At 51.9% G+C, this 18,357-nt stretch overlaps 1 protein-coding gene across 2 annotated transcripts in view; it reads left to right on the forward strand.

Moving 5' to 3' along the window:
• The window catches only part of KY (kyphoscoliosis peptidase), a 57,335-nt gene extending 41,098 nt beyond the window's left edge, over positions 1-16,237 (forward strand). For both annotated transcript variants that reach the window (XM_049870466.1, XM_049870467.1), the window contains 3 exons: positions 5,344-5,532; positions 7,061-7,251; positions 11,775-16,237. In XM_049870466.1, coding sequence (XP_049726423.1) covers positions 5,344-5,532; positions 7,061-7,251; positions 11,775-12,670 — 1,276 coding nt within the window. In that variant the 3' untranslated portion in view covers positions 12,671-16,237. The remainder of the gene's footprint in view (positions 1-5,343; positions 5,533-7,060; positions 7,252-11,774) is intronic.
• The last annotated feature ends 2,120 nt before the right edge of the window (positions 16,238-18,357 follow it).

An 18,357-nucleotide genomic window follows, 5' to 3' on the forward strand; every position in this document is an offset into this window, starting at 1 on the left:
CCAAGTCAGCCTCCCTCTCTGAACCCCTAAATCTTCACCTGCCAGAGAAGAAGTTGCTGAGGTCACATCTCACTCTAAACAGGACCTTGGAGTGAAGATTATGAGTGTGGTTATAAATTACTGGGAGGCAGTGGTAGTTGAGTGATAGAATTCTTGCTTTCCATGGGGAAGACTTGGGTCCAGTTCCCGGCTAATACACCTCACACATAGCCACCACCCATCTGTCGGGCTTGCATGCTGCTGTGATGCTGAACAGGTTTCAGAGGAGCTCCCAGACGAAGACAGAGTAGGAGGAAAGGCCTAGGAATCTCCATCCAAAAATGAGCCAATGAAAATCCTGTGGCTCACAACAGTTTTATCTGCAGCTGACCATGGGGATGGCACGGGACAGGGCAGTGTTTCCTTCTACTGTGCAGGGGCTCACCATGAGTCGGAGGCTGACCCCACTGACCTTGCCATAAGGGCAGTGTGAGAAGGGGGGAAGGGGAGCACATCGCAGGAACATAAAGGAACTCTCACACTTACAAGAAATTACCTACATAAATGGTGAAACGTAAGTCATGTTTGTCCTGCTGCAGTATAGAAATCATAGTAATTTCAACCCGATCCCCCAGTAAGCTTGCCTGGTTGTCTTCCTACAGCTGCAGTCCTTCCTTACCTCCCTCCCTCCCTCCCTTTTTTCCCCGCGTGGCTCAGACATGCTGGGAAAGGTGATCAGAGCTGGGGAAGCCCACTCAGGTCAGGGCCCGGTGTGTGCAGGGCCTGCCTGCCCTTCCCCACAGCAGGGGCAGATTATCCAATAGGCAAGGTAAGCACGGTGCTTACCTTGCTTACCAGATCATCTGTAGGGAACAATTTCACAGTTTTTCACCACATCAAAGATTCTGCTTCTAGGTATGGCTGGCATCTGTCTCTCTCAGCACCTTCCTACAGAATCAAAGCCTCTTTTCAAAGTTACAGTCCCTGACAGGGACAGATGGCCCAGTAAGCAAGGTGAACACAGACTTCCTTGTACTTACTAATCTGTAGTGATCTGGTAAGCAAGGCAAACACCGTGCTTACCTTGCCTATTGAATAACCTGCCCCTGCCCCACACACTTCAGCCACACCGCTGCTCAGGCCCGGTGGTCGTGCTTGCTGTGCGTGTAGGTAGGAGCTATGGGAGGGCCTGTACCATCTAGCTCTGCATATCACATTCTTTATCCACCACGCTACTCAATTAATACCTGAGGATACACAGCACCAAACAGGTTGTAATCAGAATCAGACACAATTACATGTTTAAATAACAAGGCTACTATGTTCATAGAAGCTGCGGCACATTCAGGGGTCGCTAAGGGTCAGCCAGGTAGTGGCCTCTGCCTCACTGCACCTCTGCCCCTTTCTTCTCCATCAGGCCACATGTAGCGGTGATGTGTGGACCTCGGGGCCCCTCCCCTCAGGGCTTCTCAGGTTGGGTCCTTGAGCCCCAACACCTGCTGGGGAGAGGGCTAAAGCTTCCCCCCAGGTTCTCTGGGTGCTCCAGGTTCTCCAGGCTGCTCCAGAGAGGTCTTGCTCAGGGCGTTTTGTACCTGCGTTTTCTCCCTATGGCTTGGAATCCACATCAGCCACGAGGTGTGGAGGTGGCATTGGGATTGTCAAAACTGTCTAAAGTAAAAACCAGGATTCTGCAGCCTGGGGTCATAAATAGGTCTCCTTGTGTGATATTTTGGGCCCTAGGATGATGGTCAGAGCTCTTTAAAAAACAAACCAAACCAGTTACTGACCAGTCTATTCCAACTCATGTCAGCCCCCATGTGTGTCAGAGCAGAGCTGCCCTCCACACGGGGTTCAATGGCTGTGATCTTTCAGAAGTAGATCGCCAGGCCTTCTTCACAGGCACCTCTGGGTAGGCTCGAACCACAAACCTTTTGGTTCATAGCTGACCGTTTATGCCACGCAGGGACTCCCGGAGTTGGAAATGCTTCTCATCCTCTGCTCTTCCGTCGATGGCTTCCCAGTGTGCACAGGCAACATTAATTCCCCTTCCCCTGGGCTCGTGCCTCGTAGCGCTGGCATTTTAGGAAGGTTCAGGGGTCTGCTCCCCTTCTGGACTACGAGTGCCTGGAGGGCAGCATTATGCCTTATTTTGGGAATATTATATGTAATTATTATACTACATCACATCATATTGTACTCCCTTGTACCTGGTACAGTGCTTTGTACATAGTCTGTGACCTTTCAATGAAATGAAATGATCATGAGCCACCCTGACTAGCAACCAGCCACTGGACACAGAACACCTACTAGTTCCAGTCGTCACCTTATATATATGGATTGCTATATTTTGCCTGAGAATTATGGGTTATTAACAACAATGTTTCACATTATGACTTTCTTTGTCCAATGAATCTTGCACATTGCTGCCAGGTAATGAGATACCCTCATATCATCGTCAAGCACAACATAAGCTTCCAGCTGAGTTTATTCTTCACTTCTGTTCTGACTCAGGCACTCCCCACAACCCTCCTAGCTTCTCCTCTGCATGTCAGAGAGGACTTGACTTCTAGAGGTCATTTAATGCCAGTCTCCCATTTGCCCCACCATGAGCCTGGCAAGGTCACACCGGAGGTGACTGTTAAAGCTGAAAGCAGAGCCCTGATGTCCTGGCTCAGGCCAGCTTCCCCCACTCCAGCTGCAGTCCTCCAGGTGGACATCCTGCCACTCACTCTCTTTTTCCTCCAGCCCTTCTCAGGAGCGGGGGGCCTCTCACTCCTCTCTCCACTTGTTTCTTCAGGTCTTACCTCCACCCACTCAGTGGGAGGAGAGCCCTCGCCCCTCCGCACACACTCTTGATGACACCTACTTCTCCCAGGAGGCCACTCGGGCAGAATTTGACCAACACTGCTGCCCACATCAGGGCCTGCTCCATTTTACCCAAACCCCTGGAAGGCTGTATGGATGGTAAATGGTTCTTCTTCCTTCCTGACTCCAGGTGGCCCTCAGCAGAAAACATGCATCAGTGGGCAGTCTGTCCAGAGGTCCACAGCTCCACTCAGTCAGTTCACCATAATGCAAAAGAGGCCATTCTTGAAATGCCCTTGTTCCCGGGACTCCCATTATCCCTCCGCATATTACTCGGAATTGATGTGCACAGGAATTAAGATTTTAGAAAATATGGAGAAGTTTAAAGAAAGAAATGAAAATCACCCATAATGCCATTACCAAGAGATCAGCGTATGTTGGCCACTTTAGCCCTGTCTCTCTCTCATCCTCTCCTTCCCCCTCTGTCTCTCATGCTCCATGTGTACAAATGTATATACATCCACGTAGATAGAGATCATACTGATTATAGAGTTTTCTATGCTCTTTCCAATTAACATTGTGTGGGGAGCATTTCTTATCTTACTAAAATTTTCCACAGTTCTCTTCTCCTCATCCAGTCTTTGAGGGTGTGGGCACTACCTCCTCTAGAAAGCTCCCGAAATCCTTCCCACAGGGGCCAGGAGCCAGCTGGTATGTTCTCATGGAATTTCTTACAGAGCCCAGGAGGCCTGGGCCAACTTCAGGCAGGAACCTCAGCAGGAGGGGCCTGGACTCTGCAGGAGAAGAAGGCTAGGGCAGACACGGCCCTACACAGTCATTACGTGCACGTGAAGTAGCGCCCGATGACAGGAAATTAGAATCTGTTCATCTGATCCCCACATTTTGCCTTATCGACTCTCCAAATGATAGGTAGGTGTAGATGTGTTGTTTAACTCAGTATCTTGCCAATTTTTAATTAAATCTTATTTTTATGAGGAAATTTTCCCCCAATTCCTCTAGTAAAATGCGTGGCCATTTTACCTCACTACCTGAGAGGCTCCATGGTCCCCTGTTTAGCAACTGAGGCTGCAGACCTGCTCCATGGAGACCAGGCCCAGCCAGCAGAGGGCAGTCTCTGTGAGACAGGACAGGGTTTCATCTGTGCTGAGCACAGGGTCAGCACTGTGCAGAGTCAGGCCGTCTGTGCAGGCAGCACCACGTGCATTCTGGATATCATAGATTTGTGTTTTTATTATAACAGTTTTCCATAAGTGAAAGGAAGCGTCTTGAGGAAGGAGTGCCTTTTTTCAATTCACACAAAAGCCTCAGATGTGCTACCTTGGGGTGTCCCTAGGTCAGGCTAGCAGTGGAATTGTCTGCACAGTTGGTCCCCTCAGCTGCCATGTGTAACCGCCCTGAAGGGGACAGTGTTGCTGAGGAGAAAGGACTCTCAGGGGGAGACCCTGACCACTGGACACCCCAGGCTGCTTGGAGAGGGCCACATTTGAGGCCTGTGTGCTTCTCAGGGGTCTTGCTTTGGCCTTGGGGCTGTGTCCACAGTTCAGGTCTGGGCCTCGGGGTTACAGCGACAAACACCTAGTTTTATGTGACCCCCCCAGTTGTGACCAGTGCCCCCTCCCACTATTTAGACTCCCAGAAAGTTGTGTCAGTGTATTAGTGATCGGTTGGGGAACGCACATTCAAGGGAACCCTGAAAGTCAGGTTGACTACTCAGCATTTCCACTCTCTGCAAGACAGCTCAGGAGACTCCAAAATGTGGCAAGGGCAGTCAGCAAGTGACCTCAGTGCTCTGGGGTATGCACTGTGGGGGCCCTAGCACCAGGTTCACAGAAGACAGACCTGCGCATCACACCCAAGCCATCCTGACATGGGCTGGAGACCCTCGCTTGCCTGCACCTAGGGTCCCCTCTTGTGCCCCGGCTCCACGCAGACACAACACCTCTTTCTGTTCCCAGACTATTCGTGAGCAGTAGATAGCGCAGGAAGTAAGGCTTATGTTTCTTCTGGACCTCTATGTCCAGCACCTTTCCATGACACCCACCCGTGTCACCTAGGCCCAACACCTCAGTCACGTACTTACAGATTTACAGTTGCTCTGGCTCCTCCAACAGCTGTTCTCACCCTGACGTGCAGGTTGTGTTCCAAGAACATCATTTCCCTGCTTCCCATATTCTCGAGGCAATCCTCACTGTTGTGCCCCCATTATCCTCCCAAAGAACTAGTCGCAGAGCACAACAGGCAAGCTGTGGGGAGAAGCATGTCAGAAAGGAGTTGTAGTCTCGAGTTAGGAGCGGACCTCGGAGACCATAGCCTTTCTGCACTTGGCAGGCCCAGCCAGCACTGCAGGCCCCTGGTCCCCAGTCCCTGGGGATAAAAGCCCTCAAGGCTGTCTATATGTGAGCATGTGAGAGACAGGAAGAAGGAGAGACACAGACAGACTGATAGACAGCAGACGGTGCCTGAGGCCTGGGACCACACACAGAGTCATGGGAGGCGGGCCCCAGAGGAGCCACCTCTCAGGCCCCGTCCTGCCCCCAGGATCGCTGGAGTGCAGTGCATGACGGTGCCTGGCTACTCCAAGGGCTTTGGCTACCAGATAGGTCAGAGCTTCTCTGGGGAATTCGACCATGCCTGGAATGCTGTGTACCTGGAGGGGAGATGGCACCTGGTGGACAGCACCTGGGGCAGCGGCCTGGTGGACAAGACTACCTCCAAATTCACCTTCCTGTAAGTACCCGTCTCAATTATTCTGGGCATCTAGTCAGTGGAAACGGATGGGGCGTGAGGCTGAAGGAGGCAGCAGGTGGGAAAGGGCTGGGGGGAGAAGGGGAGAGCCAGGGTGGCCCCCACCTGGCTGCTGGCCGCCCCCTTACAGACACACTCCATTCCACAAGCTTAGGGGGGACCCAGAACTTTTGGTCATCTCACTTTCCACTAACTAAATCTCCTTTTGGCCTCCCTATAGCTTCTACCACTAAAGCACTAAAAGCCTCCAGCGTTTGCCTACAGGCCACATGTAAGGAAGGCAGGGCTGCATGCTTCTTTAATTGTCTGCAGGCTCCCTTCCGGCCTGGGGCCCATTTACTATTACTATGCAGGATGCCGGAATTCTCTTCCAAGGCTCCCCCGCCCCAGGGCTCCTCCTTTCTGAGCAGAGTGAGGCCAGATTACAGCTCTGAGGAAGGGGTAATGGCATTGTGGGAAGAGTGCTGTCGGTGGGGCAGAGCCACTGTGAGCCACTGTGGGGCAGGGCAGCTGGGGTGCCCGAGTTGGCTGGGGCATTTCTGTCCTCCGATGCTCTGGCCACCCCCAGCCTTAACCTAAGGTCACAGCATTCATCATGGACCAAGGTGTCCATCAGCAGCTCAGGTTCCTTTATATTCAGAAAAGCCTTGAGTGTTCCCTCTGATATTTAAATCTTGGAGTTTAAGTCTCAACACTCAATGACTCATGGTGACCCTGTAGGACACAGTAGAACTGCCCCCATAGGGTTTCCAAGGCTGTAAGTCTTTATGGAAGCAGACTGCCACATCTTTCTCCCGAGGAGCAGCTGGTGGGTTCAAACTGCCCACCTTTTGGTTAGCAGCCGACCACATGCCCGTGCACACACAGTCACACATACTGGACTCACAGACTCACAGACATGCTCCTGTCCCTTTGTGAGCTCTGAGCACCGCTTGCCTTGGGCGGAGTGAGGCCTCACTCTATCTCAGAAAGAACCTCCCATTCTCCATCTTGACCCCATCACTGACTGACCCCCCACATGGAGGAGCCACAGAAGGCCTCCCAACCACAGAGCTTTGGGCAGAGAGGCTTAGGGGAGGGGGTGGATGGAGGGAGTGGACTCAGCCACTTTCTCTCCCTGCCCTCTCAAAATTCCACTGTCTGACACCTGGTTCCGGTTATGCCTTTGCTCCCTTCACATTTCTGTTTGGCTTTGAGAGCAGGGAGAGCCCATTTGCCCACCAGACACCCTAGGATGCTCGGAGTGGGCCACAATTGTGGGCTGGGGGCTTCTCTTAGAAGGGGTCTCAGACCCTGTCTTGGCACCTATTTCTGAAAGCATCTACCACAGATCAGATGTGGTGCCTCTTTCTATTGGGAGTGTTGGCAGGACCCTCCTCTGGGTATGTTAGCTTAAAGGAGGCCTCTCTGCAGGTCATCTTCTGCAGAGTTGGTGAGGGGTGGGCAGGCCTGTTTTCTGCAGTGGCTGCTCACCCCGCTTGGCTACTCACCAGCATTTCCTCCACTCCAGCTACAATGAATTCTACTTCCTCACCCACCCTGCACTGTTCATTGAGGACCATTTCCCAGACAACAAGAACTGGCAACTGCTAAAACCTCCTCAGTCCCTGAGGCAGTTTGAGAACGGCATGTATCACAAGAGTGAATTCTACAACAAGGGGATGCTGAGTGCCCACCCGGAGACCTCCATGATCAGAACAGGTAACCCAGAGCAGGTGGCTGGAGCAGGCAGCAGGGCCTGCCCTCCAGGGCCCAGGCATGACCTGTGAGCCCAGTGTAAGGCCTGTACCCAGGGTGTACAGGCCACCAGGCTATCAGGGCAGGATGTAGGTCCCACTGCAGGGCAAACCCCTGCTTACACCAGCATAAGCCAAGAAGGGGATGCGCTGGATGGCCACAGATTTCCCTAGTGCCCAAATGCCTGTCATGGGGGCCAGGCCTGGATGCTGAGTCTCTCAGCTCACCCAGCAGAGAAGAGGCCTGTCTCAGCCTGGCTCCACACACCCTCCCAGTTCAAGTGCTCGACAGAAGCTGACTAGCATGCATGTTCTCCCAAATTCCTGGCAGAGAGAATGTACTGACCCAGCAGAGCTGGTATGTGTATATTAGTGATCTAACCAGCTAGTCAAGGAGGGCAGGGATCTTCCAGGACAATGGGTGCAGCTGTACCTCAGAGGGCTGAGGGAGGTGGCTGCTGAGCTGCGTCCTGGGAGATAGGTGGGGATGGACGTGTTCCAGGCAGATAGAGCAGAGCAGAGGACCACAGCAGAGTCCCCAGCCTCCGAGCTCCAGAACCCCTAGACAAGGGCTGGGTCTACAGAGGGTACGGCCTGGCATCCTCAGCACCCCTCCCTTGCTGCCCTGAAGAAGAGCCTTCCAAGTTCAGATGGGATACATGTTGGCTGTCAGCCTCCCTGGACCCCTCTCTGCTGCAGCTCCCTGCTTTCTTCCTGGAGACAGGATCCAGCCTTTTCCAGCCAGCTTCCCTGAGGCAGAGCAATGCAGAACACCAAGTTTAGCTGTCCCCCAGGGCTCGCCTGGGCTGACATTTGTCAAACCCCACCTCCCCAGTGAAGTCTTGCGTGGCTGCACACTCCAAGACATATTGGGAGCCAGGCCCAGGGACCCAGAACTGTGGTCATGGGCTTCACTGGGCTTTCCCCAGAGGACTGTGTATTATGCATCCCCAGAGCCCCAGCTTCTGGTCCAGGGCTGGGCACACAACCTGGGCATGCTGCAGAGCACCCTCCCACACCTCAGCAAAGGACTGCCTGTCCACACTGTCTCTGCCATCAGGGGGCCTCAGCACATGCAGGACACAGGCCCTGAGCTCATGTAGGCTGTTAGCACAAGAGGCCTGTGGAAGCCCCACCCTACACTGTGGAGTGAGGGGACAGCAGGGAGCACAGGTGGCCCCAGTTTAGTTCCAGCTGCCTTGGCTCTTCCACCTCCCAGTTCCTTAACCAAGTTGCTAAGCTCTCACAGACTTTTTAAAACCACAAATGCCTGGCAGCTCCTGCTGCTAAAATAATAGCTTGAGGTTGTTCACTTTGAGAATCTGTTTCCTGTGTGCACTTCAGTTGGAGAACCTGCTCTGTCTGTTGTCACCAGGCCAAACCAACATAAAACGAATGCCACTGAGTTGAGTTGGCCTTTTCAAGAGATAAACATATGAACACCAGATTTCTTAATTTATAGTAACATAATATTTGATTCCATATTCATAATAAACATTTAAAGGATATTTCTTTTTTGTAGGTAGTTAGGTTAAGGATGGGGCTGGGGAGGAAGCAAAAGAGGGAAACTGAAGTGTGGGCAAAAGGGAAGGCAAGGAGGAGGACAAGACGGTGGCAAGCCGCTGAGATCAGGGAGAGCGAGCCGAGCAAGTGGGGAAGGAGGAGAAGTCACAGGGCACCTACAGGGGACACCAAGTGGTTGTCGATCCTTTACCTCACCTCTTCCTGGTCATTTCACACACCTTTGGCAAGAACCATCTTGGGCCAGGCTCTAGGGCATGGCAAGAAACAAGAGAGGCCTGGCCCAGTCCCCACTGAGCCCATAACCTGGCAGGAAAGACAGACATCACGCAAAAAGGCTTACATAATCAGCTAATCACAATGGTGATAAGTTCCCTGAAAAATGAGATCTAGGGACTAGGAGAGGGGCTTCCAGGGAACTCGGCCTCTTCTGAGAAGATTAAGGTTTGAGACCTTATCCAGGATTTCAGGGAAGAGGTAGAAGAGAAGAGCATTGGAAAAAGAGGGAACAAAGTGTGAGTGCCCTGAGGCATCGAGGGAGGCCCTGTAGGATCTGAAAGAATGCCCTGTGGCCCCAAGGATGAGGGAGTTGATTCTGGCAAGGCAGGAGGGGGCAGGCCTCCCCACAATCTCCAGTTTGATGGGAGCCACAGAAGGGGTGCAAGCAAGGAGAGGCCAGGTAGGCCTTTTTGCAGGAGCCTTTGGGCTCCTGTGTGCAGGTGGCAGATAGGGAACCACCCCCGCAAGGTGAATCACATAGGTTTTCTGGACCTCACTGTGTAGAAGAGAGACCTGCTCACAACCAATGCTGTGCAAGATGGAGAAGGAAGGGGCTGTGAGAAATCGAGGGGCTGAGTTAAAAGAGAAAGTGACTGGCAAGGAAGGTTTCAACCAGGAGGGAACAGTGAGCCTGTTGTTCTTGGCCACTTGCCTTTGAAGTTACCATGGGACACATGTGCCACGAAGCAGCTGAAGGCGGTGGAGAATACAGACAAAGAAAACAGCACTAAAGCAGGAGGAACCCCTACAATTAATGTAACAGAGGGGAGATGAGTCGCAGTGGAAACCAGGCAATGTGGTCAGAGAGGTGGGGGAGCAGGCTAGAGAGTATCATGGACACACAGGGAGTGGAGGACTTCTGGGAACGCAGCATAGATTCCAGCAGCGTAGATTCTCCAAGGTCTAAGAGATCTGGTTATTAGGAAGTCACTGAAGACTCTGGAGCGTGGAAGCAAAAGCCAGATTGCAGAGAGTAACGGGTGGAGGGAGTCCCTAGGTGGTGCAAATGGTTAACGGTTAACGTATCAGCTGCTAAACCAAAGGTTGGAGGTTCGAGTCCACCCAGACATGCCTCAGAAGAAAGGTCTGGTGATCTAATTGTGAAAAATCAGGCATTGAAAACCCTGTGGAGCACAGTCCTACTCTGACACACGTGGGGTCACCATGAGTTGGGATCAACTTAACAATAACTTTTTTTTTTTTAGTTAATGGGTGAAGAAGAAATACAGGCAGTGGGGAGGGGTCACTCATTTGAGTAGTTTGGGAATATAAAGTGAGCGAGGAGTTGGTAGGGAAGGTTTTGAGATGAAGGATCCCTGTGAAGAAGGCAGATGGGAGAGGGCCGCTATAAGGGCCATATAAGATAATCCCTGCTGGCCTGGGTGGGGATTTCCTATGCCCGAGTTGGGAGCTGGCATTAGGTAGAGCAGCTGAGCAACCTGGAGGCAGAGGATTCCTGGCAGACTCGATGGAAAGTCTCAGGGACACCATCCTGTAGTTCGGGCATGGCTCTGTCTCCCCAGCAAGAGCATCTGACCCGGAATGGGGAAAGGTTACCAGGGTGCATGGACCAGACGATTCTCTCCTTCCTCTGTGCTCATTCATGTGAGAGGCTGGAGAGGCTGGCTGGGACTAGGGTAGGTGATTGGCATTCAAGGGAAATTTGAGGAGAGGCTCACAGGGAAGCCACTGCCCCTCCCTGCAGTTCTTCCAGGCAGGAAGGAAGGTCCAAGTGGGTGAGGCTGTAAAGACCAGGGACCTGACCACCTGTTCCCAAGAAACAGTAATGAAGACAGAGGAAGACAAAACAGCAGGTCAAGGGGAGTGGCAGAGGGAGCAACACCCTCTCCTGTGTAGATACTGACTCTTCAAGGTCTATTCCAGAAACATGGCTAAGACACACCTCTGTGAGAGTTAGGGTGCTGGGGGAGGCAGGGAGCAGGGAAGTGACCCCATCCCCTGAACTGTCTCCAGGAGTGAAGTCTCTCCAACCAGTTATAATATTGAGGTAAAGTGTGGACCTGTCAGCTGTTGACAATGTAATGAACAGATGCTAGAAGGAGCAATGTGAAAGCAAGACCTGAGGAACCCAGACAATAAGCCCCTTGACCCTCTCCCCAAGGGCTCTGGAGCCAGGCTAAGCCTCCAGGCAGCTTTCATCTAGTGCAAATCAGTGGGTGGGGTGTGCTTCTACAGCTGGGGCACATATTCCTCTGAGACCCTGTCTTCCAGCTCTCTGGAAAAGAACCACCTATAGGGGGTTGAGACCCCTTCCAGTGTTGTGCTGCCGAGGTCAGGGGTCACTTTAAATCAGTAATGGTAATCATGGAAAACTGAATTGCTTTCATCTTCAGATAAAAAATTTGATTCTTCAATTGCAATAGTTTGATTTTTGCTTTTGAAGGGTCTTATAATGGAACTAGAACTCATGGTTTCAAAGGAGCTCTGCTATAATATTGTATAAACCAGTCATTATCTATTTGGATTTGGACAGATTTTTTCTAGTTAAGCCGTAAGTGTCAACATGCAAACTTGTTTTGACTAAAGAATTTTTCTATTAAAAAAAAAAAACAGTAATAGCGAAAGTATTTACACCATGGAAATGGGCACTGCACTACACACTACATACAAATCAGGGTTACCAGCACTCTTGGACCTGTCTCACCTGGCCTGGCTTTCTTCCCACAGTGAACGGGAAGGCCACGGTCACCATTGAGAGCTGCACCCCTACGCTCTTCATGTTCATGCTCAATGGCAAGCAGGAGCACGGGCTGCTGAGCCTCAGGGAGAACGGGATGAAGCTGGAAGTGTACCCCCCAACCATGGGCACCCACAATCTGCAAATCTTTGCCAAAGGCAGCTCTGACATCTACAGCTCGGTGCTGGAGTACACCCTCAAGTGCAACTTTGTGGACTTTGGGGCCCGACTGCCCGCTGACCTGCACCAGCCCGTGGGCCCCAGCTGGTTCTCGGAGCAGATGGGCATCCTGAAGCCCTCGCACCCTGACCCCATCATCCACACCAGTGATGGGCGCTGCTCCATCAGCTTCGGTGTGGATGAGGGCATCAGCATCCTGGCCTCCCTGCACGGGGACGATGGCCTTATCACCGAGGAGATGCAGCGGCGCTACATCTTCCAGCTGCACCGGGAGAAGCGGACAGAGCTGAAAGTCCAGCTGCCTCATGCCGGGAAGTTTGCCCTCAAGATCTTTGTCAAGAAGAGGCAGGAACCAGGCAACTACATCTTTGTCTTCAATTACCTCCTGTGCTGCACCAACACCAAGGTGAACTGGCCCATGTTCCCAGAGAGCTTTGGCAACTGGGGGCAGGACAATGAGCTGCTGGAGCCTCTGTCAGGCGTGCTTCCTGCCAACCGGAACATCCCGTTCAAACTGAAGCTTCACGGTATCGCCAAGGCCCTGGTGAAAGGGCAGGACACATGGCCCCTGACCCTGAACCGCGAGGGCTACTGGGAGGGCAGCTGCAGCACAGCAGGCTGCCAAGAAGTCTACGTCATGGTGCTGGAGAACGCCAACCACAACTTCTATTCCTACATCCTCAAGTACAAAGTGAACGCCCAGTGAGGGGCTGCGCTCCCAAACCCCAGCCGCTGCCACACCCTCCCAGAGAGTCAAGGCCAGGCCTGCCCAGGGAGGGCCCCAGGGAAGTGAAAAGAGCCCTGGACACATCTGAGTCTGCATGAAATCACTTCTAAGCCTCTGCCTCAGTCTCCCTGCTCTGCCACAGGAGCTGCTCTGTTTGTTTTCTGTTGGCTGCACAAAGAAATTTGTGGCAAAGACCGCAGGGACAGAGGCAAAGACCCTTTAGAAGAAAAAGGTGCTATGTAAATCCAAGGTATTGTAAACTGTATGCCACTGCCCAAGTGGCCCCTTCTCATACTGTTGTTGTTACAGGGTTGATGTGGGAACTCAGGGATAAGGCCCAGGCTGAAAGCTTTTCACACAATGGTGTGAGAATTCTCTGCTGAGAGGGACGTGATTTGCAAGGCTGAGTCATCCTTGAGTCATACTCCATCACGGTATTTCTGGCCAACTCCTGGACCCCACGGAATATTGGACTGTCACTTTTTCCCAGACCTGCCCATCTTCCCCATGCCCCCTGCCTTCGCATTAGACTCTCCTTGGTCTTCAAGAGCCCTAGAAAAAGAAGGTGTGGAGAGGAAGCTCCCAGACTCACCACTGGCTGGCAGCTGCTCATCTCCCACAGCCCCTACTCAGAGCTAGGAAAGTGACACCAGGAAAGGCACGGTGAGGCTCCAAAGCAAAGAGCAGTCAGTATCCACTCATGGGCATCCTGGATGGGGGCAAGGGAGGAAGGGACACCCTTAGCAACCCCGCAACCTTGGGTTCTGTGCTCCTTAGAGGAGCAATCAGCAGCCAGTTCTGTCCAAGGAGGTGGGGGAGCCCTCCAGGCCCTCTTGAGCCTTGCCTTGGACTCCTGCCTCAGGCACCACTGCCTGTGCCTTTCACGGGGAGCCTGGCTGGGAGGTCAGGCATGAGCAGTGCATATGTGACAGTGCCAAGGAGGCTTGTGTGATAAAGGGGTTCTGCCTGTCCCCAAAGAGTCACTACCAGCAAAGTTACTGCTGGGGCCATCTCGACTTGGGAACTGTTTTGTGCTTTTCCTGAGGAAAAAGCCTCTCCCATCCCCCTTTCTCCCTTTCTCTAAGGAGAGAGACCCCCAGCATGCTACCCTTCTATAGGGACAGTCCAGGGCCCTTTGCTTGCTCAGGCCCGCGAAGGCCCCACTGCCCACAGCAGAGCCTGGGGCCAGCATTGCCATGGAAACAGTGGAAAAGCTGGCTTCAGCAAGGGCAATGGAGAGAAAGGACGAGAGAAGCCCACAGGGCCACTGCAACACCATCCCTGCAAACGGAGATGCCTCCGGATAGTCCCTGACAACCCCATAGCTTCTCCAGCTCAGCAGCCCCTCCTATCTCTGTGCCCACCCCTGAGAGTCAGCACTGCCTCCCTCCTTTTCATGCTGTAATTCCCAGTGCCCCCAGGCTCAGCTACGGCTGGGGCCCCCAGGGCTCCCCACAGCCTTCTCAGAGCCTCCTCCACTGTGTCATCCTCACGTTCACGTATTCAGTAAATGTCCGTGGGCATTGGATAAGCACCAGCCACTGTGCTAGATGCTGGGGCTGCGGAGGTTAAGCAAGCGGGCCCAGCCCCTGCCATCCCAGAGCTGGGAGAGGTGGACTGCCAGACCCATTCCCAGCCCCAGGCCTGTCTGAAGTTTCAGGCTCCTAGCATATCAGCCCATCATCGCCCAGCAGTCCTTCCTCCAAAGGTCCCCACCCCCGCACCATGGACCTGGCACAGAGCCAGGTCCCAGTGATGCCATCCTCTGCACAGCTGGGGACATTGGCCAAAAGGACCATCCCCCTGGTGGGCTGAGCTGCCCTGGCCTGTGGCCAGGGCCCTCTGATAGGCTCTGCCACCCAGGCTGATCTGCACCATGCCACTCATGCCTGAAAATGCACAAAGGCCCCAGAAGCAGCTCAGTGTGCAGCACCACAGGGAAACAAGGGGAGTTTGTACCCCTCCAAGCAGCCTTTTCTCACGCCTGTGGTTTTTATGGCCTGAAAGAAATGTGCTGTGTTTCGTCAAGATAATAAGTGTCTTCCATGACTCATGGCACTCACTGGATCCAGAGCTGGCTGCCACGGTGGACATCACCGCTACTGCTGTCGAGAGTGCCATGCGTCTTTTAAAAAACCATAAAATTAATCAACACATTCTGTAGAGTGCAGAGGATGCCACCCAACAAATAAGGAGCTGTCCCAAGAACCAGAGCCCCCACCGAGCTTCCGCATGCCCCTCCTTGGTAGTTTAACTAGGCACCCCCTTTGTAAAGACAGCTGTAGGCACAGTCAGAAAGCCACCTGCATTTCTTTCCACTGAAGTGAAAATACATGAAATGCAATCCAGTCCTCATGAATTTTTACTTGCATGCTGCTCAGGGTAGAAATCTGGGGTCTGCATTTTGAAGTCTTTCATTTAAATCCCGTTTGTTTCACGGTTGGCCGGTGGAATGGCACGGACGCCCCCTGGTGTCCGTAGTGCGGAGCTGCCGATCTGCGAACCTCGGTGCGGCCGGAAGGACCTGTCACCCACCGGCTTTCTACGCACAACTTGAAAAATGCTGTTGAGTTGCTTATGCTCAATTCACTGGGTGCTTCTCGTGGCTGCATGGCCGCACTTCTCAGCACTTCCTTGTGTGTACACGGAGCACAGCTGTGGCCTGCTCGAGCTGTGATGGGAGTCGTGGAACATGATAGGAACTAGGAGTCTTTTGCCCAGAAACGCTGGACATGACTGGATGGGACAGCCTGGACCACAGTCGTTACCATGCCAATGAAGGATTGAAACTGATCAAACTCAGAGAGCTTTTGGCACCCGCCTTCCCACTGCGCTCAGAAGACTTGTAAATCCTAGCCCGGCAGCCTCCACTCACAGGCAGAAGGGTGCAGAGGGCAGGGTAGGTGAGGGCATCAAGGCACAGAGGGATTACCACAACTGCAATTAAACTTCTTTGCAGCTTGTTCCAGAAGCGCCACCAGCGCAGCTAGACTCCGTTTCCAATCTGATTATGATCACTGCGAGTCCCCCATATGTTACATTGTCCCATCCAGACAAACTCCTCACAGCCCGCTGAGATTAAAAGGAAGTAAACAGATTAATTGAAGCATGAAGGATTTAGGCTAGACAGAAAGAGCTATTTCCTGTTGTTAAGCAGGAGGGACAAGTTGCCAAGGAAGTTTGTGAAATTCTCTTCTCCAAGGACTTGAAAAGTAGAAAAGTATTCCCAGTGTTCTGGGGTTTGGGATGCCAGGCTCACCAGCCATGCTAACCAGAACTAGGTTCTCTCCAAACCAAGTAATCCTTGGGATGCACTGGCTTCCCCACAGCAAACACAGGGTTAATGTATCACCACGTGGCTCACTGTTGGCAAAGTTGGCAAAGGTGGTGTGCATCTGTGTCCCATGTCAGTTTATCTGAGGTCTATACCTTCTTTTCATTTGGAATAAGTGGCTGGAGATCTTCAGATGGGATTACTTCTCATAATGTGTGCTTTGAGTTGTGTGGGCCGGTGGCTGTGGAGCTGTATGCTTGCCCCCACATTGTTGCTGGTGTTGTTTTTCAATAAAATTTATATTCATTTTTATCCAACAATGTAATTATCGATTCATTCTTATCGCTGCTCTCACAAGGGAAAAAAAAAACGTTTTCATGTTCAAAGGGAGCCCTAGAAAAAAATCAATGTCCCAGCCATTTCAATGTGCTGGTGAGATGCAAATGAGATGTCAGGCAAATAGCTATTTCACATTAAAGGAAGCATAACTAGGTTAGCTCCATCGCTCCTATGGCTCACAAGCCTTTGAAGAACATGAAGGCACTGTTTCTTTCATTGAGTCTTGTTTAACTTGAAAATTTTTAAGGTAACCCTCATTTCTTCTTTTTTTTTCTTTTTGGGGTGAGGAAAAAAAGGTACCAAAAAATGCGTAACAGCCTGTTTTTAAGAAAATATGTAAGTATATATTTCTTGATATTCACATACATGTGAAAACTTTCCAGCAGGTTACCTAAACAGATTATTCATAATTTAGACATTCAGGGAAATATAGAAAAAGAAAACCTAGACACCTCTGAGAAGCTGCCGTCACCATGGAGACCATTCTTGTAGCTGTGGTGTGAAGGACAAAAAGAAATTATGTTCCCGGAACTGGCCTCTCCGTGTCCCTCACTGCTAGAGCCACAAAAAGAGGACCCAGCACACTTCTCCTGAAGCAGGAGGACCACAGGTGGACCATGTTTTTAACAACATATTAAGGGAAAGTCACCAGAAACAGCCTTCAGCACAAAAGAAGGAGAAACACTTCAATTATTGGAACGGTCGGAAAATGTCAACCCGAGGCTGGAATGAATGACCTCAAATGTCTCTTCCAGTCTGCAGAGTTTGTGATGCTGTGTCTCTGTGAACAGATGCTGGCAGGTGGTGGGTCTGGGATTGTCAGTACTGGAACATCTGAAGGGCCCTGCTGTGTTAAGAGCCTGCTCTGGGAGCTGAGCAGACCACTCTGCTGGCCCCGCTCTTGCCTTAGGGCAAGAGGCTGGAGAAAGCCCAGCAGAGGGGCCAGAGAGGAAACAAGAGCCCTGACAGGATGTTGCTTCTCCATGATTTGGTTAGCAGAACTAACGAAAACTCAAATCACACAGCCGCTGAGATGTTCTCACTTGGTCGTCCCACAGGCATCTCTGAGCCCAAAAGATGCTGAACTGAAGTCATTGTTCTCTTCTGAATCGCCTCCAACTCCTCCTGGACTCTGGACTCTGTAAATGCACTCCTATCCACCCAGCGGCCTGAGTCAGAACTCTGGTGGGTCACTGTTGACTCCGTCTCTCCTCTCCCTGCGATGACCTCTGCCCCATTGCAGTCACGTCTCATACCTGACCTACTACTTGCCCAGCCCCGCCTTGGCTCCATTACTACAACCTTTGCCCTCATTCAGTCCCTGTCATCTTCTCTCAGCCAGACTGTTGTGATCGCCTCTTACGGTGAGATGAACCCTCACCTACCCCATCACTCTACGGTTTGTCTCTCATATGAACATGGGATTATTTGGTTGTGTTAAGACAAGGCTTTCAGTGAAAGGTACCCAGAAGCTCACCATCTCTGGAGAAGGCGTAATTTGTGCCAGGCATGGGTGGAAAAGATAAATCTTCAATTAAAAACTGGTTTTAGTAGGGAGGCAGGAAAGAAGTCCAGAGTCTTCAACTTTTCCTGGACTCTAAAGAGACGAGGTGCCAAGGTCTTCACTCCTGGGTCATTACTGTTAGCCCCACAGCCAGACGGGGACTGTGACAGGGCCCAGAGGTAGAGCCCAGCCTGGACGTGAACAAGCTGCACGTTGTAAGCCAGGTTGTCCACATCTAGGGCTCACAGTTTCTTTTTTGTCGTCATCTGAAACCAACAATAGCATTGATCACATGTTCAGTTGGACCCTCTGAGAAGCAGATGCTGAGACCAAGTTAGGAATGCAAACACTTTATTGGGAGAGCAAAAGCAGTGTATTGGAGGGTGGTACCTTGTGAAAGATGAGAGGGGGAAGAAGCAGGGTTTGGCAGGGAGAACCCCCAACAAAGTCTCGGCCAGCCCACAAGGAGCTCCAGAGAAAAGATTTCCTATTAGAAGAGATCTGAGTGGAGCAGAAATGTCTAGGCCTTGGAATCCCCACCGTACTCAG

Source organism: Elephas maximus, chromosome 26 (assembly GCF_024166365.1).
Source record: "Elephas maximus indicus isolate mEleMax1 chromosome 26, mEleMax1 primary haplotype, whole genome shotgun sequence".
Taxonomy (NCBI): Eukaryota; Metazoa; Chordata; class Mammalia; order Proboscidea; family Elephantidae; genus Elephas; species Elephas maximus.